The sequence below is a fragment of the Lithobates pipiens genome, unplaced genomic scaffold (assembly GCF_037356315.1).
Source record: "Lithobates pipiens isolate NorthernLeopardFrog02 unplaced genomic scaffold, aLitPip1_a1.2 Scaffold_25, whole genome shotgun sequence".
Taxonomy (NCBI): Eukaryota; Metazoa; Chordata; class Amphibia; order Anura; family Ranidae; genus Lithobates; species Lithobates pipiens.
Genome location: NW_027507787.1, coordinates 85,889,637 through 85,914,340, shown reverse-complemented (window position 1 = coordinate 85,914,340; position 24,704 = coordinate 85,889,637). Strand labels below are relative to the sequence as shown.

The following is a 24,704-nucleotide window of genomic DNA, read 5'->3' as shown; positions in this document are numbered from 1 at the left end:
TAAATAACTCAAATGGAGTAGGGCTGGCGGACATTACCGTATGCTACCTGGCTGTGTGATCTGCTGTGGGATCCGCTGTGCTTGGCATTTTTAACTGTGTAACGATTCATTGGCTATGTTAAGTGCCTACTGCAGAATAAATTGAAATATAAAGGATCTACTCGATGTGGAGCTTATTTTTTTCTATGTGCTGCTGCTATTGCTGACTAACGGAGGTATAAATTTGGAGTGAAAGTGTGGGTTCAACACTATCTTCTGTTTATTACTGGAGGACCGAAATGTAAATCAGAAGCGACTGTGCTGACAGTTGGAGTAAGGCTCATTATATTTGAATCTCTGGTGAGTTTAACCCCCTGTGGGAGTGTGGAGGAGTTTGTGTGAAGTGCACTTATTTTCCATCTATACCCACTTTAGTCACCCACTACGGCCCTTTTATGGACTAGTTTACCTTCTCAGCTTCTGCTTTGCTTTGAGCATAGGAATTGTTTGATTAATTTCTAGCAACAGCGATTGATCGATTTCACTTACTCTTGTTCATGTGTTTTTGTAATTTTTATGTGGTATATGTGAGAATATATATGAATCAACTACGTTAATGTGTAGAGTTGATGGAGCACCATAATTTACATCTTCTACTGACCCTGCTCATTCTACTGGACTGAGGTAATTTGAGAAAATGCTTCACAAAGCCCTTAAAGTGGTTGTAAACCCTTTACAACCACTTTTTGCTACAGGTAAGCCTATAATAAGGCTTACCTGTAGCTACCCCGAATATCTCCTAAACCTGCATGGTTTAGGAGATATCCGCTGTATCTGCATGTGCCGACATCATCGGCACATGCGCATTGAAGCAATGGTATGTACGTGCCCTTGCTTTAGTGAATGTGCTGTTGCCAGCATGCGCGGGAGTGATGTAATCGCCCACGATAACTGGAAGTAACTCCGGGAGCGATGTCGCCGGCCGGAGCGGTGTACGAGGACCGATGCGGGGGCTTCAATCTAAGGTAAGTAATTCATAATGAGCTAGTATGCTATGCATACTAGCTCATTATGCCGTATGCAGGTTTTTTTCTTATTGTGAGTTTACAACCACTTTAAACAGACTTCAGATCATATTACAGACAATATGACTAGGGAAATCAGAGAATTGGACCAATGCACTGCTAATTTTGCCTTCTTTTACAGCTCTTAACAGCCGCAAAACAAACCATAGCTAATGCCGCGTACACACGAGTGGACTGTATGGCATACTTAGTCCGTTGAAACACATTTCAGCGGACAATCCGCTGGTGTGTGGGCTTCAGCGGACTTTTTCAGCGTGCAGTCCGGCGTACTAAGAATTTTGTTTTTTCGAAATTCTGTCCGTCGTACTCGCATTTCGGCGGACAATCCGGCCGTGTGTATGCCAGTCCGCCGTACTTTTGAAATGAGCGGACTTTTCCCGCCCGGAGAAAAGTCCGCTCATTTCGAGCAGGTCTCCAGGTAGGCGGGGCCCGCGAAGGAGACGTCGCGGGCCCCGCCGCCTGGTATGGACTTAAAGGGGAACCCCAACGTCGAAAAAAATCGGCGTGGGGTCCCCCCCAAGTCCACAACAGACCCTTGTCCGAGCACGCTACCCGGCCGACCAGGAAAGGGGGGTGAGCGAGCGCCCCCCCCCTTCTGAGCCGTACCAGGCCGCGTGCGCTCAACATGGGGGGGTGCCTTGGGGAAGGGGGGGGGCGCGCGGCCCCCCCACCCCAAAGCACCTTGTCCCCATGTTGATGAGGACAAGGGCCTCTTCCCGACAACCCTGGCCATTGGTTGTCGGGGTCTGTGGTCGGGGGGCTTATCGGAATCCGGGATCCCCCTTTAATAAGGGGGCCCCCGGATACCGGCCCCCCACCCTATGTGAATGAGTATGGGGTACAATGTACCCCTACCCATTCACCTGTAAAAAAAAAGTACAAAAAAAACCACAACACGCGAGATAAAATACTTTATTGCACAGCTCCGGGGGTCTTCCGTCTTCGGGGGTCTTCTCGCCGGACTCCTCCGCTATCTTCTTGTAGCTCTTTTACTAGCGGAGGAGTCCGGCTTTCTTCCTCGCCGCCGGCCTCTTCTCCCGACTTCGGGGGTCTTGTCCCCCTCTTCGGTTCTTCTGCCGGGCCACCGCGCCTTCTTATAGCTCTTTTACAGGCGGTGGCCCGGTCTTCTGTCGTCATCGCCGCCGCCTTCCGTTCTTCTTCTTCTTCTTCTTCTCCAGGAGATGTTGACTCGACGCTCTCTCCGGCCACAATGCCAGGGACGCACTGCGCGGCCACTTATATAGGGACAAGGGGCGGTGTCACATGGCTTTATGTCACATGGGTTGGTGTCACATGGTGACCCCGCCCCTTACGATGTCACAGTCCCCATGTGACATCAACCCATGTGACCAACCCATGTGACATAAAGCCATGAAGAACCGAAGAGGGGGACAAGACCCCTGAAGTCGGGAGAAGAGGCCGGCGGCGAGGAAGAAAGCCGGACTCCTCCGCTAGCAAAAGAGCTACAAGAAGATAGCGGAGGAGTCCGGCGAGAAGACCCCCGAAGACAGAAGACCCCCGGAGCTGTGCAATAAAGTATTTTATCTCGTGTGTTGTGTTTTTTTTGTACTTTTTTTTTACAGGTGAATGGGTAGGGGTACATTGTACCCCATACTCATTCACATAGGGTGGGGGGCTGGTATTCGGGGCCCCCTTATTAAAGGGGGCTCCCGGATTCCGATAAGCCCCCCGCCCGCAGACCCCGACAACCAACGGCCAGGGTTGTCGGGAAGAGGCCCTTGTCCTCATCAACATGGGGACAAGGTGCTTTGGGGTGGGGGGGCCGCGCGGCCCCCCCTTCCCCAAGGCACCCCCCCCATGTTGAGGGCACGCGGCCTGGTACGGCTAAGGAGGGGGGGGCGCTCGCTCGCCCCCCTTTCCTGGCCAGCAGGGTAGCGTGCTCGGACAAGGGTCTGCTGTGGACTTGGGGGGAACCCCAACGCCGATTTTTTTTCGGCATTGGGGTTCCCCTTTAAGTCCATACCATGCGGCAGGGCCAGCGACGTCTCCTACGCGGGCCCCGCCTACCTGGAGACGCACTCGAAATGAGCGGACGTGTGTGGGCGAGTCCGTTCATTTCAAAAGTAGGGCGGATAGTACGGCGGACTTAGTACGCCATATTAGTCCGCTCAAAAAGTGCCGTGTGTGGGCAAGTAGCCCGTTCGGAAATTCCGACGGACAGTCTGGCATACTTTTCTGCCAGACTAAGTACGTCATACAGTTTGACCGTGTGTACGCGGCATAAGGCATGGAAAACTCAAAATCTGATTGTAGCCAAAACCATTCACAGAACCAATAATCGGATCTGCAAATTTGAAAAACTTTGGTTAAACATTGTTTACCTCCAAACTTTGATGCCACTTTACTATTGCAATGGTAATAATACTTCATTTACCCTTTCATCACCCTTCATTCGGTTGAAGCTTCACTACCTCTATCAAACTTACCCTTTACTCCCGCTGTATTTCTTCCCTTTTCTTTACGTCTTCTATTTTCTTACTCCTTTTTCATGACCCTTTCCCTTTTATCAGTTCTTATGTGGTACTTACAGGGTTGTGCTCCAGACCCATTGAAATGTACTTTTGCTTTACTGATTTGTTAATTACCTATTTTTATTTAGACAGGCAGTCAACAATCTACCTTACTTTTTCTTTTCAATTATATGACATTTTTGACATTTGACTTTGATGGTCTATTTGAAGCTTTTCCCTTTCATGCCTAAGTTTATTTCTGACATTTGTTGCTTACGAGTTAAAATCCATACTTTTTTCTAGAAAATTACTTAGAACCTCCAAACATTATATATATATATATATATATATATATATATATATATATATTATTTTTTTTTTTTAACAGAGACCCTAGAATGGCGATCGTTGCAATATTTTATGTCATTTCAAACGCAATTTTTGGGGAAAAAAAGACAGTTTCATGTATTAAAAAAATGAAAACAGTAAAGTTAGCCCAATTTTTTGGTAGAATGTGAAAGATGATGTTACGGCGAGTAAAAAGATACCAAACATATCATGCTTTGACATTGCGCACATTCAAGGAATGGAGACAAACTACAGTACCTACATATCTCCATAGACGCTGTAAAACTTTTTATGGTTACCAGGTTAGAGTTACAGAGAAGGTTTAGTGCTAGAATTCTATAAATATTACTATGACCATTGAGCAAAAAGCCATGCTCATACCTATTGCGCATATGCGATCGCATTTTAAACTCTTGTTGAGTTTTTTATTTTTATTTTGCTAGCATTTTTGTTTGTTTTTAAACGGCACTTGTGTGTTTTTCCTGTGACTCGCTGGAGTCGTTTCAAGTGTGCTTGAGCATTTGGCTCTAATAAATTTTTCGTTAAAACCATATCACACGATTTGGCTCACTTTTTTTTTCATGGTGATACTTCGTTTGTAGGCTTGCTGAGAGCAGCTGTGTGAATCCGAAGATTCTGTAACATCCGAACAGATCGGGACAATCTCTGGCATCCGAAGATTGTGTAACATCCGAACAGATCGGGACAATCTCTGGCATCCGAAGATTGTGTAACATCCGAACAGATTGGGACAATCTCTGGCATCCGAATATCTGGACGTCTATGGTGGGATCTGTGATCCAATTCGTGCAGTTTGACCTCCCCTAGCAGGGGGGTCACTGGGGATCTGGTAAGCCTCCATCTATAAGCGGTGTTTTTAGAGGTGATGGGTCCATGTGGTCAAATTTAATTTGATTGAACGATCAAGTCTCAGATATCACTACACATACACTGGACAATTTATATATATATTTTTGCAATATTTTTTTTTATATAATTTTTTATGTTTGGTTTATCTTTAATAATATTTGTGCAGATACTTTCACAGGTTTTTTGGCACATTTTTTTTGCACTTTTTTTTGCTCAATGGTCATAGTAATATTCATAGATTAGGCGCTGCACTTTTTTCTTTCATTTTTTTTGTGCCTAGTATCTTGGTTATGGTGTTCAGCTGCTGATTTTCACTTTAACTTTTTGCACTTTAAAGTATTTAGATCGTCAAAAACGGTGATTGTTAATACTGTCATTTTTTTTTTTTAATCGCCGCCATTGGCAGCCAACTAAACCGGACGTGATGTTCTGATGTTGCTTCAGTGTTTACACATAGGAGGGATTGCTTTGGGGTGGGGGGACCTGTTCGATCCAGTCTCCTATGTTGAGTGCATGTGGCCTGGTATGGTTCAGGAGGGTGGGGGGGGGAGTGCTGCATGCTCAGATAAGGGTCTGGTATGGACATTGGGGGGGGGGGGGGGGGGCACGTTTAAAAAAAAAAACTCCATACGAGACCTAAGGGTCTGGTATACATTTTTTTTTGGGGGGGGGCGCTTTGTGTATTATCGACACTTTGTGTATTATCGGCAATGTTTTTTTTTTTCAAGAAAGCTTGCAGTCGGGAAAATCTATTTAAACTTTATTTTTTTTCTTTATATATCAGTTTTGCTACAGTAGGTTCTATACATGGCACAGATGTGTCACTTTACAGGCAGACTAAGGGGATCCCCCCAGCACTATATTTAAAGGAATTTTTAATTTTTATTGTTTCACTTTAAGCAACATTAAAACCACTGCTCATTTAAAAATTATATATTTTTTTAAAACATTTTTGCATTGATCCCCAGGGCAGTACCCCACCCCCCACACTATTTTTATGGGTATCAATAACTTGCAGATAAGCCTTCAAAATGGATACTTTTGATTTTTCAAGTTTGGGTCCCATAGACTTTAATATGGTTCGCTGTTCAGATCCAAACTTTTTCCATTTTTGGGAGTTCTGGTGCGAATTGAACCAGGGGGTGTTCAGCGCAACACTACCAACTATAAATAGATTTTTTTCAACGTTTGGAGAAAGTTTATACTCATCTTATAGCAATGTTACTTTCCGACTGCTTAGAAAATGAAAAGAAAAAAAAACTCACCAAGCAGATATTGGGTTTTTTCTGAGCGGCAAGTGTCAGAGATGCGGCAATGATGTACTGTAAAATAAAAATAAAAATATTAAAAAAAGATCACGTCTACACGTTCTAAAACATTCTACGCACAAATGTCAGAAGCATTTGTGCAAACTGAACAAAATTTCATTGTACTGTATTTAACTGGAGACATTCCTGTACTGTCGGCTCCATCTAGTGGCCAAAATGCAGTATAGTTTTCTGAAATACCTCAAACAGAAAACAATGCTGCATTTTGCCACTAGATGGAGCTGATGATACAGAAACTTATCTCTTAGAAAAAATACGGTGACATTTTGCTTGCACAAATGCTTCCGACATTAATCCACCTAAAACTGATAGCACTTGGCAGTTACACATAACAGGGGGTCCCAGAATGAAGGCTACAAGATCCGTGCACAGAGCATTCGTTTGGAAAGAAAATGTTACGGTAGGTATGGCACTGCTCTTATAGACCAATAATGTCATGTTATACCCTCTGCAGGTTATATCTATAGAAGAGGGTACAAATGTTTTCTTGGCTAAACCCAATGAAGCTGGGAATATATGTCCCTAATTTGCCCCACGGCGAAGTAAGATGTACTTTAAACTGTATTATGTATTTATGTGTGTTTGAGCCCCAGCCTGTGCTTAACTGCTACACATGGGTTTCCTGCTAGTGACTTCCCTCTATTTTTCTTTTCAAATATTTTATTGACAATAATCAAGAATAAGTAACAGGCACAGTTACAGATATTATAGACATAAAAGTACATCCCAGCAGAGCATTAGAGTAATAAAAAAGACACGGTCAAGTATTGAAGTATAAGTTGTACCTTTGACTCCCCCTTAAAATGAGACAAAAATCAACCGATAGCATCCATGGGGGAGGGAAATGATTGTGAATTTGAAAGCTATAACCAATACACAAAGCAGGGATACTCTGCCCAAGCAATCCGGGCAACAGTAATGGGTACATAATGTGTATTACATGCCATCATAAGCAGAACAGTTAGTGAAAGAGGAGGGCATAGTAGGTTGGGGGAAAGGACAGGGGAAAGAGTGAAGAGGGGACTAAAAATAAAAGAGGAATAAAGACTAAAGGGAGAGAAAAAGAGAGAGGAGAAAGAAAAAGAGAGAACAAGCATAGTTGGGAAAGAAATAGAGCTGGCCAGGCCGTCCACCATCTCCACGAAAAATGGAAAAAAAAGGGAAAAAACTGAGAAAAAACAACAAAAAAAAAAAAAAAAAAAAGAGAGCAGCCCTCCGCTCCAAAAAAGAAAAAGAAAAAAAAAGAAATAGGGTCAAGGCTCTAGGAGACGGCTATCAAAATCTGGAGGAAGAAAGTGATCTGCCCAGGGGCGCCAAATTTTAAGGTGTCGGGGGATCTTATCTAAAGTGGTAGCTTCGATTTTACTGTGTATCATAGCCAAAGTGACTCTGTTTTTAACTTCCACAATATTCACGAAAGGGGACTTCCAAGCCTTCGCAATAGTCTGTTTGGCGGCAGTGGTGAGCTGAAGAAAAAGACGCAACTGTGCCCTAGTGAGGTCGTGTGGGGGGAGATTAAGCAATGCATGAGCGGGATCCGGAACAAGGGTTATATTAAACAAGGTGGAGGCCATTTGGAAAATACGTGCCCAAAAGCGTTCTATCGCAGGGCATGTCCACCATATGTGAAGGTGGGTACCCCCTGCATCACATCCGCGAAAACAGTTGGGAGACGAGGTTGGAGTGTATTTAGCAATCCTTACGGGAACCAGGTACCACCTCATAAGGACTTTGTAACTGGCTTCTAATGCCACCACATTCTGCGATGACATTTTAGTAGTTGACCATATCTCTGTCCAGTCCCCCGAGTCCCAATCCTTAGATAAATCTCTAGACCAAGCAGCGGCATAGGATGGTAGCGGGGAGGGGGAAGAAATAAGGTGCATATAGAGGGTAGAGATGATACCCGGCGCATGAGGATCCGAGTCACAGATATTCTCGAATATGGAAAGGTTGCTCACTACCCTATGAGAGCCCAGAATTGTTTGAATAAAATGGGATATTTGGAGGTATCTAAAACACTCCCGTGAAGGGATGTGGGTCTGCGTCTGTAGAACTGGGAAAGGTGTGATGGCGCCATTAGAAATAAAATCACGTATTCGAATCAGGCCGGCCTGAGTCCAGGCCTGAAAGGAAACTGGGTGAGAGAAGGCCGGATAAAATAACGGTTGACCTATCAACGAGAGTAAGGGCAGGTAAGGCGTGAGTAACTTAAAGGACTTACATAACTTATCCCAGATGCGTAAAGAATGTTGGGTTAGGGGGTTAGTGACCATGCCCCTAGCCGAAGCAGGGAGCCACAGGACGTTGGCAATGGAGATAGGGTGCAAATCTATAGCCTCCAAGGCGACCCAGAGTGGGATTTCCGTCTTCGCATGATACAAGGTAAGTTGTGCCAGTTGGGCAGAGTGATAGTATTGGAGAAAGTTGGGAACTCCCAATCCCCCATTAAGTGTACTGCGAAGTAAAGTGGTTCTAGAGATACGGGGGGTCTTGGTGCCCCATATATATTTATACACCCGACTCTGGATCGCCCTGTGGAAATAGGAAGGTACTGTAACAGGAAGGACTCTGTAAAGATACAGGAGCTTGGGTAACAGGGACATCTTCACAGCAGCAATTCGTCCCAACCAGGAGACGTGGAGGGGTAACCAGTTATTAAGCAAGGAGGACAAGTGCTTTAACATAGGCAGATAGTTGGATTGAAACAGCTGGGTGGGATCACTAGTTAGTTTGATGCCCAAATATGGGATTGATAAAGGGGACCATTGAAAGGGAAAGTTGCTCTGTATGCGTTTCAATTCATCAATAGAAAGAGATACATTAAGGGCTTTGGACTTCGCCTGGTTAACCTCCAATCCTGAGATCCTAGCGAACTTTGTTAAGAGTAGATGAAGATTAGGTAGGGAAATATGTGGGGAAGTAACAAATAAAAGAGCGTCGTCGGCAAATGGGCAAAGTTTGTGGGAAGTGGAGGCTATGTCTAGACCATGAATGTCTGGATTAGATCTAATTAGGGCTGCGAGAGGTTCTATTACTAAAGCGAATATTAATGGGGATAAGGGGCAGCCCTGCCTTGTACCTCTTCGGATGGGGAAGCACGCTGAACTATAGCCAGAATACTTCACATAGGCTTGTGGATGGGTATACAGGGCGCTCACCCATTGTAGAAAATTGGGGCCGAAGCCCCAGCGAGCCAGGATGTAGTGGAGATAAGGCCATGAGACAGTGTCAAAGGCTTTTCTGATGTCTAGTGATAAAAGGTGCATAGGGATCTTACGGGATTTTGCTATGTGTTGCAAGAGGATAATCCTACGAATATTATCACTGGCCTGTCTACGGGGAATAAAACCTACTTGGTCGTTATGAATCAAACCCCCAATAATTGGGTTGAGCCTAAGGGCAAGAATTTTAGCTAAGATTTTCACGTCCAAATTTAAAAGAGAGATTGGCCTATAATTGGACCAAAGGGCATGATCATCTGGTCTACTTAGGCGAAGAGCCAGGAAAGTATCAGGCTTGTTGGCCTTGGTGTAGATCCTGTGGCTGGACCGGCGGATGGATTTGTCCGCCGATTCGGCCAAGAGCAGGTCCAACTCCAGCTTGGTCTTCTCTAGAAGTTTCCTATTAGTGGCTGAGGGAGATTTCTGAAACAATAAAAAATAGTGATGAAAATCCGATTCTAATTGATGTATTTTAGAGTTTTTAATACGTTTAATGTGGGTGGCAACAGAGATGCAAGTGCCTCTGATTACCGGTTTATGCGCTTCCCAAAGCAAGGTTGGTGAAATATCAGGGGTGACATTGTGTAGTAAATAGTCATCAAGAGCGGATTGAATATCGAGACAATAGGACTGATTGGTTAGATGTGATTCATTCATGCACCATGTGTTCGTGGTAGGGCGAGATAATAGTGAGGAGACCGTGGTGATCACAGCACAATGGTCTGACCACGTGATGGGGTGTATAATTGAGCGTTGAAGGATTGGAGCGGATGAGACCGGGACAAGGATATGGTCAATTCTGGAGAAGGAGTTATGTGGGTAAGAGTAATAAGTGTAGTTTTTCTTTAGAGGATTACATTCCCTCCACGTATCCAAAAGAGAAAATTGTTGAAAGAGTTTACGTAGTTGTGATGAGGGGGAGTAATGGTCTGGAGAGTATGGGGATCTATCCAGATGTGGGTGGAGAGCTAGATTAGAATCACCACACATGAAAAGCGTACCCTTGACGTGTGTTCTAATAACCTGCAGTAGATGCGAAAAAAACGGGAGAGGGTTAGTATTGGGGGCGTAATAGGAAACCAAGGTCGTCTCCACATCCTGTAGGAAGCCAACCAATATAATATAGCGGCCGGCTGGATCTTTGATTTCAGTGGTCACTTTAAAGGGCAAGGAAGAGTGGAAGGCCAGCAAGACCCCTCTGTGCTTAGAGTCAGCAGAGGCAGTGTACACTTGGGGGTAACGGAAACTGAAAAATTTAGGGGTATTATTGATGGAGAAGTGAGTCTCCTGTAGAGCCACAATATCGGCTTTCAGTGAGACGAAGGTGCGGAAGGCCTTGACTCTTTTATTTGGAGAATTTAGTCCCTTAACATTAAGGGAGAGAATGTTTAAGGGGGCCATTGGGACGGCATGAGGAACTTATCGAAATATAGTGGGAGATAGTGGTGGACAACCCGACCAGGGGAAGAAAGTAAGAAGGCAGTAAGAAGAAGAGAAGAAGAAGAGGGGACAGAAAGAGAGAGGAATAAGTAGAGAAGAATAGGCGTAGGTCATAACATTACAATGAAGAAATATAGCAGGACTACTATATAGCCCGACTAAATAGCGTGCCAACCCTGCAGCCAACAAAAAACGGCCACAGAGGAAGAACGCTGTAAGGTGGGGGAGCAGTGACAGCTCCCCACCGCAGACGGATCAAACACATGAGTCGTCACATTAAAACTAAAACAGGTGAACTAAGATGGGTTGCCATGAACACATAAGCTAAGACTGTGATGCATAGGGCCCCCATTGAAAAAACAGCAAGTATCTAAACACATTGGATTATGAACGAACGGACAAGCCGTCCGAGGCATCTGGACGAAGCCACAAAGTAAAGCAAACGTTGCTCGCTGAGTGTGCTTATCTATTGCAGGAACGAAGTTTAAAACTGTTATGCATGTAACGAACTTGTTTAGGAGAATTAATAAACAAAATACAAACAAACCAAGAAGGACTGGACCTAAAACGAGGGCCCCAAAGGGGCGTGCCATTCGTTCGGGTCGCCTCAATCCGGGTACTATGACCAGACATCGGTGTGGGCCCCTGAGTTTTCTGCTGAAAACAGACAAAAACAATAGCAAAAAAGGCAATTAAGAAAATTAAATGTAAGTAAGTAAAGTAAAAAAAAACTGAAAAATGAGAGATCAAGGCAGATAGGGTCCAGTGTCATGACCAACGGTTACAAGACGGTTAAACATTACTGGAACCTTCGGACACAGGGGAAACACACCGAGCTTCTCGAACGGATGAGGAAGGTGGAAGAAAGAAAGACAACAGTGTTCACGGAACCAGATCAACGTGGGATCCGAGACTTCGGACTGAGAAACGGGTCTTCATGCCGACGTGATGGAGTCCCTTTGCGGACCGACGCCGGGTCCAGTGATGCGCGTTTAGGCGTAGCCGTATATGGATGAGCCGTGGACCGGGCGGGGGTCCGAGGCAAGGCTGTCTCCGAAGGTTATGCCGATGGGGTCAAACGAAGCGATTCCAGAAGGTGTTGAAGGGCTTCAGGGGAAGAGCAGGCGTGCTGCTGGCCCAGGTGGGTAAATTGCAGAGCAAAGGGAAACCTCCAGGTATATTTGATTTGGTGTTGTAGTAAAACTTGCAACTGGGGTTTCATAGCACGGCGTTTTGAGATAGTCAAAGGAGCCAGATCGGAGAAGAGCTGGAATTTGTGGGTTTGGAAAGTCAGTTCCTCCTTCTGGCGAGCGGCGTTAAGCAGTTGTTCTTTCGTACGAAAGAAGTGCAACTTAATAATGATGTCTCGAGGAGGACCGTCGGGTTGGCGGCGTGTGAGGGCTCGGTGAATTCTGTCAAATTCGAGGCGTTCGATGGGAATGGAGGGTGAAAGCTCCTGAATCAGAGCGGTCGTAAAGGATTGAATATCGTCAATTGATTCAGGAATGCCACGTAGGCGCAAGTTGGACCTACGGGATCGGTTTTCGGCATCCTCTAAGCGGGATAACAATGTGGCATTCTCCTCCCTGAGCACAGAGAAGTCCTGGGAATGTTCTTGGAGGGTAAGCTCCATGTCGTCCACCCTCGTCTCTAAGTCAGCGGTGCGTTGGCCTATCTCACGAATTTCACGTGAGAGCCTGTCTGTTATTTGCTCTGAAGTGTTCTTGAGAGCTTTCTGAAGCATGGATTCCATGTGTTTCAGGAATGCGGTTTGCGACATACCTGTGGAGGGTAGGGGTGGGGAGCCGCCAAGATTAGAGTCTGTGTCCTCCTCTTCTCCACTATCCGAGGCCGCCGGAGATTCCGCGTGCTGTTTAGCTAGAACTTTCGCCGCCATTTTAGAGGAAGCCCGGGCCAGAGCTTCTTTAATGGGTTTTGGCTTGTTCTTGCCCTTAGGTCCCGTGAGAACCATACCGCTAGATGCAGCGGAGTATCAGGAGGCGATCCCGGTCTGTTTGCAACAAGATTGCGTTTTATATCCGCAGATATGATCCGGTAATGCGGTGGGGAGTGCGGAGCTCTATGGAAGCACGTCTGCCATGCCGAGCCTCGCGCATGCGCCCCCCGACTTCCCTCTATTTTTAAAGGATGAGGTTCTAAATTGCCCCCTTTGGGTTAATAAGGATGACAAACTGAAACCAAGATAAGTTAAATGTATATAGAGATCCAGTCTCCAGTCTCCATAATCACTAACAAAATGGACGCCGTAGTTCCTTCTGCGCAAGTGCAAGTGGAGCCTTCGCACACTATGTAAACACAGAAAGTCTAGCAATATGGACGTTCCAGTCGACGTCTGATGACGAAACGTGTAGAACGGCATTGCGTCACTTCCGGTCTGACAATACAGTGTGTTTATGTTCTTTTTTCGCCTGCATTTGTTCTTTTAAATGTGAGTACTAATATTTAATAAATTCAAAATTTTAAAACAGTTTTACACTATGGGCATCCCCTTCTTTTTCTCATATGGTGACCAAATTTAACAACAATAAAAAACACCATCATGCAGGAGTCCAAGTGCCACAGATTGCTACACAGTGGCACATACTGTGAATGCGAAATACCCCCAGAGGGGTGAAGCGCTCTGGAGAGTGCATTGGCAACAGGAGCACGGTTAAGGATCACAGCATCTGAGCACCATTTATATGAGAAGAATTTTTTTCCTGAGAAAACTGTTTGATAACGGGACACTTTTGAGCACAAGTCACCTTATTTATTATATAAAGCACCAGTCACTTGGTTCACTTGTTTATATATATTTATATTTGCATATATATATTGCACTAAAGTTTTTTACATTTTTTTTATTTACACATTGAGGCCGGAGAGAGCGTCAAGTCAACATCTCCAGAAGAAGAAGAAGAACGGAAGGCGGCGGCGACAGAAGACCGGGCCACCGCTAGTAAAAGAGCTGGAAGAAGAAGCGGTGGCCCGGCAAGAAGAACCGAAGAGGGGGACAAGACCCGCAAAGTCGGAAGAAGAGGGCGGCGATAAAGAAGAAAGCCGGGCTCCTCCGCTAGTAAAAGAGCTAGCAGAAGATAGCGGAGGAGTCCGGCGAGAAGACCCCCGAAGACGGAAGAGCTGTGCAATAAACTATTTTAACCCTGTGTTTTAAGCCCCCCACCCGCAGGTTGTCGGTAAGAGGCCCTTGTCCTCATCAACATGGGGACAAGGCACCCCCCCCATGTTGAGGGCTCGTGGCCTGGTACGGCTAAGGACCGGGGGGGGCGCTTGCTCGTCCCCACCCCCTTTCCTGGCCGGCCGGGTAGCGTGCTCGGATAAGGGTCTGGTATGGATCTGGGGGGGGGACCTCCGTGCCGTTTTTTCAGCGTAGGGGGTTCCCCTTAGAATCCATACCAGACCTAAGGGCCTGGTATGCTCTCGGAGGGGGAACCCACGCCAAATTTTTTTCATAAATTTGGTGTGGAGTTCCCCCTTCAGAGCTAATAATTCTGTCAGAGTCGCCTCCGTATAGACGGAGATCCGACTTGGAGGCGAACTCCATTGAAATCAATGGGTACCAGTCGCCTACAAGTCCGATTGAAGTAGTACAGTAACCTCTTCTGAAGTCGGACCGACTTCAGTAGCGTGCATTAAGACGGCTCTCATTCACTTACAATGATTTTTAAATGTCCGACCTGAGGCGACTAGGGGCGACCTCAAGTCGGATCTGAGTCGCCCCTGTGTGAACCGGCTCGGCTGTCCATACCACCTTATCACTGCTGCTACCTCATTGGTTTAGTGTATTGTTTTACTGGTGGGGACTCATGGTTCTTTCAGTGTACTGGGTTCTAAAAACTGATATGATTCTTTAACTCGGTAACTTGTATGATTCTTTAACTCGGTAACTTGTATGATTCTTTATCTCGGTGTACTGTGTGCTCCTGACTCTTGTTTTAAGTTTGTATCCAGTTCCTGAGTGTCACTGTGCTTTGAGTCAGCTGATTGGTTGCAGGGAGGGGCGGAGCTCTCTCATCTAGGATCATATCACCAGGCCTGCTCTGCTATGTACTGAATGCAGAGTGAACTGTTTCAAACGAATCAGTTCACTCAGATGAATCAATTCATCCAGTTCACTGAAAAGAATCGATTCAAAAGAACGATTCGTTCATGAACTGGACATTACTAGTGTGAAGTAAGGGAGAACTTACTACAGCCAAACGCTTCCTGTGCCACTCTGCATACTGCCTAGTAAGATGACAATGTGCCCTATAATGTGCCCCCTGGTGTGCTATGTGCCCCATGCCCTAATGTGCCCCCCTGCCCTGATTTCCTATGTGCCCCATGCCGTAATGTGCCCACTGCCCTGATGTCCTATGTGCCCCACTGTGCCCCATTATGTACCCAGATGTGCCCAATGCCGTAATGTGCCCCCTGCCTGGATGTCCTATGTGCCCCACTGTGCCCCATTGTGTTCCCTGATGTGCCCCATGCTGTAATGTGCCCCCTGCCCTGATGTCCTATGTGCCCCACTGTGCCCCATTATGTGCCCCATGCCCTGATGTCCTATGTGCCCCATTATGTGCCCCATGCCGTAATGTGCCCCCTGCCCTGATGTCCTATGTGCCATGTGGCCTGATGTGCCCCGTGCCCTTATGTGCTATGTGCCCCATAATGTGCCCTGATGTGCCCCATGCCCTGATGTGCCATATGCCCTGATGTGCCATGTGGCCTGATGTGCCCCGTGCCCTTATGTGCTATGTGCCCTGATGTGCTTTGTGCCCCATAATTAGCCCTGATGTCCCATAATGTGCCCTGATGTGCTATGTGACCCATAATGTGCCCTGATGTGCCATAATGTGCCCTGATGTGCTATGTGACCCATAATATTCCCATATGTGCCATAATGTGCCCCCATGTGCCAACGTTTCCCCATGCCCTGATGTGCCATGTGGCCCGATGTGCCCCATGCCCCGATGTGCCCCATGCCCTTATGTGCTATGTGCCCTGATGTGCTATGTGCCCCATAATATGCCCTGATGTGCTATGTGCCCCATAATGTGCCATAATGTTCCCTGATGTGCCCCATGCCCTGATGTGCCATGTGGCCTGATGTCCCCCCGCACCCTTATGTGCTATGTGCCCTGATGTGCTATGTGCCCCATAATGTGCCATAATGTGGCCTGATGTGCCATAATGTGCCAACGTTTCACCCATATCCTGATGTGCCATGTGGCCTGATGTGCCCCATGCCCTTATGTGCTATGTGCCCTGGTGTGCTATGTGCCCCATTATGTGCCCTGATGTGCCCCATGCTGTAATGTGCCCCCTGCCCTGATGTCCTATGTGCTCCACTGTGCCCCATTATGTGCCCTGATGTGCCCCATGCCGTAATGTGCCCCCTGCCCTGATGTCCTATGTGCCCCACTGTGCCCCATTATGTGTCCCATGCCGTAATGTGCCCCCTGCCCTGATGTCATATGTGCCCCACTGTGCCCCATTATGTGCCCCATGCCATAATGTGCCCCCTGCCCTGATGTCCTATGTGCCCCATTATGTGCCCCATACCGTAATGTGCCCCCTGCCCTAATGTCCTATGTGCCCCACTGTGCCCCATAATGTGCCCTGATGTGCCAATGCCCTGATGTGCCATGTGGCCTGATGTGCCCCGTGCCCTTATGTGCTATGTGCCTTGATGTGCTATGTGCCCCATAATGTGCCCTGATGTGCCATAATGTGCCCTGATGTGCTATGTGCCCCATAATGTGCCCTGATGTGCTATAATGTGCCCTGATGTGCTATGTGACCCATAATGTGCCCCCATGTGGCAACATTTCCCATGCCCTGATGTGCCATGTGGCCTGATGTGTCCCATGCCCCGATGTGCCCCGTGCCCTTATGTGCTATGTGCCCCATAATATGCCCTGATGTGCTATGTGCCCCTTAATGTGCCATAATGTTCCCTGATGTGCCCTGTGCCCTGATGTGCCATGTGGCCTGATGTGCCCCGCACCCTTATGTGCTATGTGCCCTGATGTGCTATGTGCCCCATAATGTGCCCTGATGTGCCATAATGTGCCAACATTTCCCCCATACCCTCATGTGCCATGTGGCCTGATGTGTCCCATACCCTGATGTGCCCCATGCCCTTATGTGCTATGTGCCCCATAATGTGCCCTGATGTGCTATGTGCCCCAATGTGCCACATAATGTGCCCTGATGTGCCCCATAATGTGCCCCATGCCCTGATGTGCTATGTGCCCCCGTGCCCTGATGTGCCCCGTGCCCTGATGTGCTATGTGCCCCATAATGTGCCCTGATGTGCCCCATAATGTGTCCTGATGTGCCCCATAATGTGCCCTGATGTGCCATAATGTGCCCTGATGTGCCATGTGGCCTGATGTGTCCCATGCCCTGATATGCCCCGTGCCCTGATGTGCTATGTGCCCTGATGTGCTATGTGCCCCATAATATGCCCTGATGTGCTATGTGCACCTTAATGTGCCATAATGTTCCTTGATGTGCCCCGATGTCCTATTTTTTTTTTTTTTTTTTGGTGGGGGAGTGGATCTTGGGTGGGAGTTCCCACACTTTTTTCCCTAGGACATGACCCCTGGCTAGAGGTACTGATGGGAATTTTCAATGGTATGCGATCAGCCCGTGTATTGCCACACATATTGTGCGGATCAGTCTCATGTGATGGATGGATAGGCTACAAAGTCAATAACCTTTTATTCTACCCAATCACGGGACTAATTCTCACCTTTAGTTTGTATGATTCTAGGATGATTGGTGATCATTCATGTTTACTACCTTAGATGAAGTGCTCTTTTGTTTATATATGATGTATGTTTTCCTCATCTTCCTTTACCTAGGGACTTGTCTCCTCAGAAAATTATATTATATCATTGTAATGATTTATTTGTTCTTACTTCCATATAAAGTTCTTGTTAAAAAAATAAATAAATCACAGTCTGTCATGTCACTATGCCCTGTTTACCAGCTTAATATCTAAGTCAGACGTGCACATTTGCAATATAGTTGACTATGAAGGTCATTTGTATACTATTTAGCATTATATATGTTGGATCTGACAGGTGTTCTAATACCTCTCCACTCTATCCAATGCTAAAAAAAAAAAAAAAACTTTCAGATTGAACTAACCCTGGTAAAGCAGACCCCAACCTTAACCTCCCTGGCGGTATGATTAATTCTGGTTTTAGGTGCTAAAAGCGGTACCATTGTTTTGCATGGAAATTTGGCGTTTTATATTGTAGTCCTGTAATTCTTAGGAATAACTCTCTTAAATCTGTTCAAACCAGAGTCTAGCAGACATCCCGGGTATGATAAAGTTTATAATATAATAATTAATAATAAAAATTATTCAATAATGTAATCAAATCCAAAAACACTGAAAAAAGGACACTTTTTGGTTGCTATGGACAATCTCCAAATTCCAGGCAGAAAAAACAGTATTTATAATATAAAAGTGCATGCAGGGCACTGCACAGACCACTAGGGACAAAGGGCGTGTGTACTTTTTTTATACAGTACTGTAATCTGTAAGATTACAGTACTGTGTGTGTTGTGTATTTTTATTTTTTTTTAATTTGGCACCGATCTCCGCTCCCGTACGCCGTAACGTCGCAGGGAACGGAGCTCGGCGGCACTCGGGCACTGTGTGAATCGAGCAGAGGACAGCTCAATCACACAGCGCGGAGGACATCGCTGGATCCAGTGGACAAGGTAAGTAACTTCTCCCTGTGTCCTCCCTGTATCCAGCGATGTGATCCCGAGTCTGGCTCGGGGTTACCACTTATGTTGCTAAAATCCCAACCCGAGCCAGACTCGGGATTACCGCTATGGAGGTTAAAGTAACTTTGACACTTTGCACATTCAGGCCTTTGTAGATGTGTGTCTTCCATACAGTCAGTCCCCCATTGTCTCAGTCTCCAGAGATACGGGTTAGCATGCAAACCTCTGTTATTCCTACTGTGATATAGTTCCTGGCACCTCACCTGCCAAATGCCAGTCTCCTTTGTTACACAGGAATAGGGAGAATGTCCAAACCCGACGCCAGCTCCAACACAGGCTGACAATGTTTGCATAACCTGGCAGAAATCATGACATTTTGGCATCGATATTGACAGTATGACTGATCATGCCAAAAAATAATTTGATTTAACCACTTCAATACTGGGCACTTAAATACCTTCCTGCCCAGACCAATTGTGAGCTTTCAGCGCTGTCGCAATTTGAATTACAATTGCACGGTCATGCTACACTGTACCCAAATAAATTTTTGCTAAACAAATAAAAAAAGACAGAAAATTTTGAAAAATATGTTTCTTTTTTGTTTCAGTTTCAAAACTTTGTAAATAAGTAAGTTTTCTCCTTCACTGATGGGTACTGATGGGGCTGCACTGAGGGGCACCAATAAGGCGGCACTGATGGGCACTGATGAGGTGGCACCAATGAAGTGGCACTGATGAGGTGGTATTGATGGGCACTGATAGGTGGCACTGATGGGCGACACGGATGGACACTGATAGGTGGCACAAATTGGCGCTGATAGCTATCACGGATTGGCATGGATAGGCAGCATGAATGGGCATGGATAGGCGGCAAAGATGGGCATGGATAGGCGGCACAGATGGGCATGGATGGGAACTGATAGGTGGCATGGATGGTCACTGATAGGTGGCACGGATGGGCACTGATAGGCGGCATTGTAGTGTATTGTTTTGTACTGATGGATGCCAATCAGTGCCAAACAATAATGCGTGCCAATCAGTGATGCACATTGTGGGCACTGATTAGCATCCATTGTGGGCACTGATTGGCATCCATTGTGGGCACTGACTGGCATCCCTGGTGGTCTAGGGTGGCATACCTGGTGCTGGGCATCCCTGGTTGTCTGGTGGCGTCCCTGGTGGTCCAGAATGGGCATCCTCGGGGGGGGCTGTGCTGATAATCGATCAGCACAGACACCCCCCTGTCAGAGGAGCAGCCGATAGGCTCTGCTCTACTCGCGCCTGACAGACGTGAGTGAGGAAAAGCCGATCACCGGCTCTTCCTATTTACACTGTGATCAGCCATGATTTTATCTTGTGATCAGCCATGTCCAGAGTCTCCGTCGAAGACTCTTTACCAAGATCGTAGTTACGGGGTGTCAGACTGACACGCCGCAACAACGATCGCCGCGATGCGCACCCCCGCCGGCGTGCAGCGGCTCAAAATGAGGACGTCATATGATGCCCAGTCCGGATTTTTAAATCACTTTGCAGCCATCATTTGCCTATAGGGCGGGCGGCAAGTGGTTAACTCCTTCAGATCTGCGCTATAGCTGAATGATGACTACATCACGGACCTACTTTGCCGGGAGTACGTTAATAGACCTCCTCCCATGCCTGAGTAGGCTGCGTGCCACCTCTCTATGAGATTCGGCTGATCGCAGATCAGAGTAAGGGGTCGATCTCAACCCTTTACCAAATGATCAACTGTCAGCCAATGACAGCTGATCATGTGATGTAAACAGAGCTGGTAATGGGCTATTTTTTCTCCTTGCACTGACAACGTGAGGAGAAAAAAAAAGCTGATCACCAGCAGCTCTCAGAGGTACATCGGTCCCGATCAAGGAGAGCTCCTGCCAGGTCATCTGTGCCACCTACCAGTGCACAACGGTGCTGCCTACCAGTGGCAACTATCAGTGCCACCCATCAGGCCCCATCAGTGGCACCTTATCTGTGCCCATCAGTACTGCCTTATCTGTCCCCATTAGTGCTGCCCTATCTGCCTATCTGTGACACCCTATTTGTGACTATCAGTGCCCATCAGTGCAGCCTATCAGTGCACACCAGTGCAGCTTATCAGTGTCCATCAATGCCGCCTTATCAGCGCATATCAATGAAGGAGAAAAATTACCTGTTTGCAAACTTTTATAACAAACTATGAAACATGATTTTTTTTTTTTTCAAAACTGTCCATCTTTTTTTGTTTGTTTAGCAAAAAATAAAACCCACAGCTGTGATTAAATACCACCAAAGAAAGCTCTATTTGTGTAAAAAAAAATTATAAAAATATCACTTGGGTACAGTGTTGTATGACCGCGCAATTGTTATTCAAAGTGTGACAGCGCTGAAAGCTTAAAATTGGTCTGGGCAGGAGGGGGGTTTAAGTGCCCAGTAAGCAAGTGGTTAAGGATGGTGATCATATGAAGCCATTTATAATCACATAGTTTGGCTCTTTTTTAAATCATAATGATAACAGAAACCCCCAAATGGCCCTGATAAAATGTTTCCATACTCTGGAATGTTTGGTCTTGGTGACACACACAGATTAAAATGACAATTAAAGGTACATTTCTCACAACTTGTGGCTTTTTAAATTGCAAATAGTGATGAATAGCCAATCAGTTTGTTAGCGCTCACATTGATGCACTGAGCCATGGGGAACAGGAAAGAACCATCAAAGACCTTTGTAACAAGGTAATGGAACTTTTTATATATTTTTCCATCTTTATAAAGATATCCAAAGCTTTGAATATGCCAGTTAATACTGTTTAATCACTTATTAAGAAGTGGAAAACTTGGGGATCTCTTGATACCAAGTCAAGATTAGGCAGCCCAAGAAAGATTGCAGCCACAATTACCAAAATAATTGTTTGGGATACAAAGAAAATCCCACAGGTAACCTCAGGAGAAATACAGGCTGCTCTGGAAAACGATAGGGCGGTTGTTTCAAGGTGCACAACACGATGATGATATTTTAACAAAAATGAGCTGCATGGTCGAGTTGACAGGAAAAAGCCTTTACTGTACCAATGCCACAAAAAAGCCTGGGTACAATATGTTCAGCAACACCTTGACACGCCTCTCAGCTTCTGCCACATTGTAATCTAGAGTGATGAGACTAAAATAGAGCTTTATGGTCGCAACTATAAGCACTATGTGTGGAAAGGGGTCAACAAGGCCTATAGCGACAAGAATACAATCCGAACTGTAAAGCATGGTAATGGCTCAATTAAGTTTTTGGGGGGTGTGAGCTCAAAAGGCATGGAGATTGTTGTGAAAATTGATGGCAAGGTGAATGCAGCATGTTACCAGAAATTACTGGCAAACAATTCTCCTGCATGAAAGCTGAGCATGGGACACTTTTTGGAATATGCAGCACAACAATAACCCTAAACACAAGGCCAAGTTGACCCTCCAGTGGTTACAGCAGAAAAAGGTGAAGATTCTGGAGTGGCCATCACAGTCTCATAACCTTAATGTCACCGAGATCTCAAACATACAGCGTGACCTGGAGGTATTTTGCCAAGATGAATGGGAACCCCCTTTAAGAATTCGGGGCCTCATAGATGCACAAAAAAAGAGTTAATTTAATTTGTTTACTTGTTGCCATAATTTGTTTTATCATTGTACCATTCTGTTATAGCCTACAATTGAATATCAATTCCATGGCTTTCGACCCCCCCGCTCAGCACGCTTATGCGTCATAGCCTTAAACTCTGGGACTCTGTTCACTTCTCGGGTAACCTCATGTCTCCCTTTCTACCATTCCCCCCTCTTTGACCACTTAACAACCGGCCTATAGTCGAATAACAGCTACAGGGCGATTGCTTAACTCAGGGAGGCTGTCATATGACAGCCTCCCAGAATTCCGCTCTCGCGCACACCCTGGGGCTTGTTATGACACCAGTTCCTCTCTCCCCTCTCTGTACCGATCCGTACAGCGGAGGGGGACAGAACGGTGTCAGCAGCACTGTGGGCTGGATCTGCAGTGCCCACAGCGCTGCTCACCGACAATTAACCCCTCTATTCCCTGCCAATACTAAGCAATACCCAGCAATGCCCTGCCAATACTCTGCAATGCCCTGCCAATACTCTGCAATACCCAACAATGCCCTGCCAATATTCTGCAATACCCAGCAATGCATGGCCAATACTCTGCAATACCCAGCAATGCCCTGCCAATAGTCTGCAATACCCAGCAATGCTCTGCCAATACTCTGCAATACCCAGCAATGCCCTGCCAATACTCTGCAATACTCTGCAATGCCCTGCCAGTACTCTGCAATACTCTGCAATACTCTGCAATACTCTGCAATACCCAGCAATGCCCTGCCAATACTCTGCAATACCCTGCCAATACTCTGCATTTCAGAGTATTGGCAGGGCATTGCAGAGTATTGGCAGGGCATTGCTGGGTATTGCAGAGTATTGGCAGGGCATTGATGGGTATTGCAGAGTATTGCAGAGTATTGACAGGGCATTGCAGAGTATTGGCAGGGCATTGCTGGGTATTGCAGAGTATCGGCAGGGCATTGCTGGGTAATACCCAGCAATGCCCTGCCAATACTCTGCAATTCCCTGCCAATACTCTGCAATACCCAGCAATGCCCTGCTAATACTCTGCAATGCCCTGCCAATACTCTGCAATACCCAGCAATGCCCTGCCAATACTCTGCAATACCCTACCAATACTCTGCTATACCCTGCTAATACGCTGAAATACCCAGCATTGCCCTGCCAATACTCTGAAATGCCCAGCAATGCCCTGCCAATACTCTGCAATACCCAGCAATAATCTGCAATACCCAGCAATACTCTGCAATAGCCTGCAATACCCTGCCAATACTCTGCCATATATTGCCATACCCAGCCATACTCGGTGATACCCAGCCATACTTAGTGATACCCTGCAATACCCAGCCATACTTAGTGATACCCTGCAATACCCAGCCATAGCCGGTGATACCCTGCACTACCCAGCCATACTCGGTGATACTCTGCAATACCCAGCCATACCCGGTGATACTCTGCAATACTCAGCCATACTCGGCCATGCTCAGCCATACTCTGCAATACCCTGCAATACCCAGCCATACTCTGCCATGCTCAGCCATACTCTGATACCCTGAAATACCCAGCCATATTCGGCCATGCTCAGTCATACTCGGTGATACCCTGCAATACCCAGCCATACCCTACAATACCCAGCCATACTCGGTGATACCCAGCCATGCTCGGCTGTACATGCTATGTGTTAGAAATATTGTATAAATGGACAACTTTGTGTTAAAAAAAAAAGCATTTTAACCACTTCCCGCCTGCCGGCCATCATATGATGTCATATGATATCCTTGACTTTGTGTGGGTATATCTGAATTATAGGTGTAGCTACAGGCATCATTCAGATATCAGCTTTTTCAGCCAGCGATTCCCTACACCATATGAAAAATCATAGTGGCTGTTCTGCTGCTTGATCGTTCTTACAGGAGGCGAGAGGGGACGTCCCCCCCTCCTGCCGCCCTCCGGTGCTTCTAACGTCTCGCCAATACGATCAAAGCCAGAATCATTTTTTTATTTTTTATTTCAGGCTTTCCAGCCTAGTGGTGAGATGTGGGGTCTTGCTGACGCCATATCTCACTGTAAAGAAGACCTGTCATGCCATATTCCTATTACAAGGGATGTTTACATTCATTGTAATAGGAATAAAAGTGATCAAAAAATTTATTTTTAGGGAAAAAAATGCCAAACTAAAATAAAGTAAAATGAACAATAATTTTTTTTTTTAAAGCGTCCCTGTCCCCATGTGCTCACATGCAGAAGCGAACGCATACGTAAGTCCCGCCCACATATGAAAATGGTGTTCAAACACATGTGAGGTATCGCTGCAAACGTTAGAGCGAGAGCAATAATTTTGGCCCTAGACCTCCTCTGTAACTCAAAACATGTAACCAGTAAAAAAAATTAAAACGTCGCCTATGGGGATTTTTAAGTAGTGCCGTTTGGCGCCATTCCACGAGCGTGTGCAATTTTGAAGGGTGACATGTTGGGTATCTATTTACTCAGCGTAACATCATCTTTCACATTATGCAAAAACATTGGGCTAACTTTACTGTTTGTTTTGTGCTTAAAAAAAAAAGTTTTTTTTCCAAAAAAAAGTGTTAGAATAATT

The 24,704-nt window shown here is 46.1% G+C and overlaps 1 protein-coding gene and 1 long non-coding RNA gene across 2 annotated transcripts in view; one reads left to right on the top strand and one right to left on the bottom strand.

Annotated features, from left to right (window-relative positions):
* The window catches only part of LOC143930356 (membrane-spanning 4-domains subfamily A member 4A-like), a 431,861-nt gene that overhangs the window by 41,148 nt on the left and 366,009 nt on the right, over positions 1-24,704 (bottom strand). Inside the window, exon 4 of the mRNA XM_077454620.1 lies at positions 6,019-6,075. Within this exon, the coding sequence (XP_077310746.1) occupies positions 6,019-6,075 (57 nt within the window). The remainder of the gene's footprint in view (positions 1-6,018; positions 6,076-24,704) is intronic.
* LOC143930357 (uncharacterized) lies at positions 140-13,970 on the top strand. Its single transcript, XR_013262764.1, has 3 exons — positions 140-339; positions 4,486-4,733; positions 13,623-13,970. It is a non-coding gene; the product is annotated as an uncharacterized LOC143930357 (long non-coding RNA).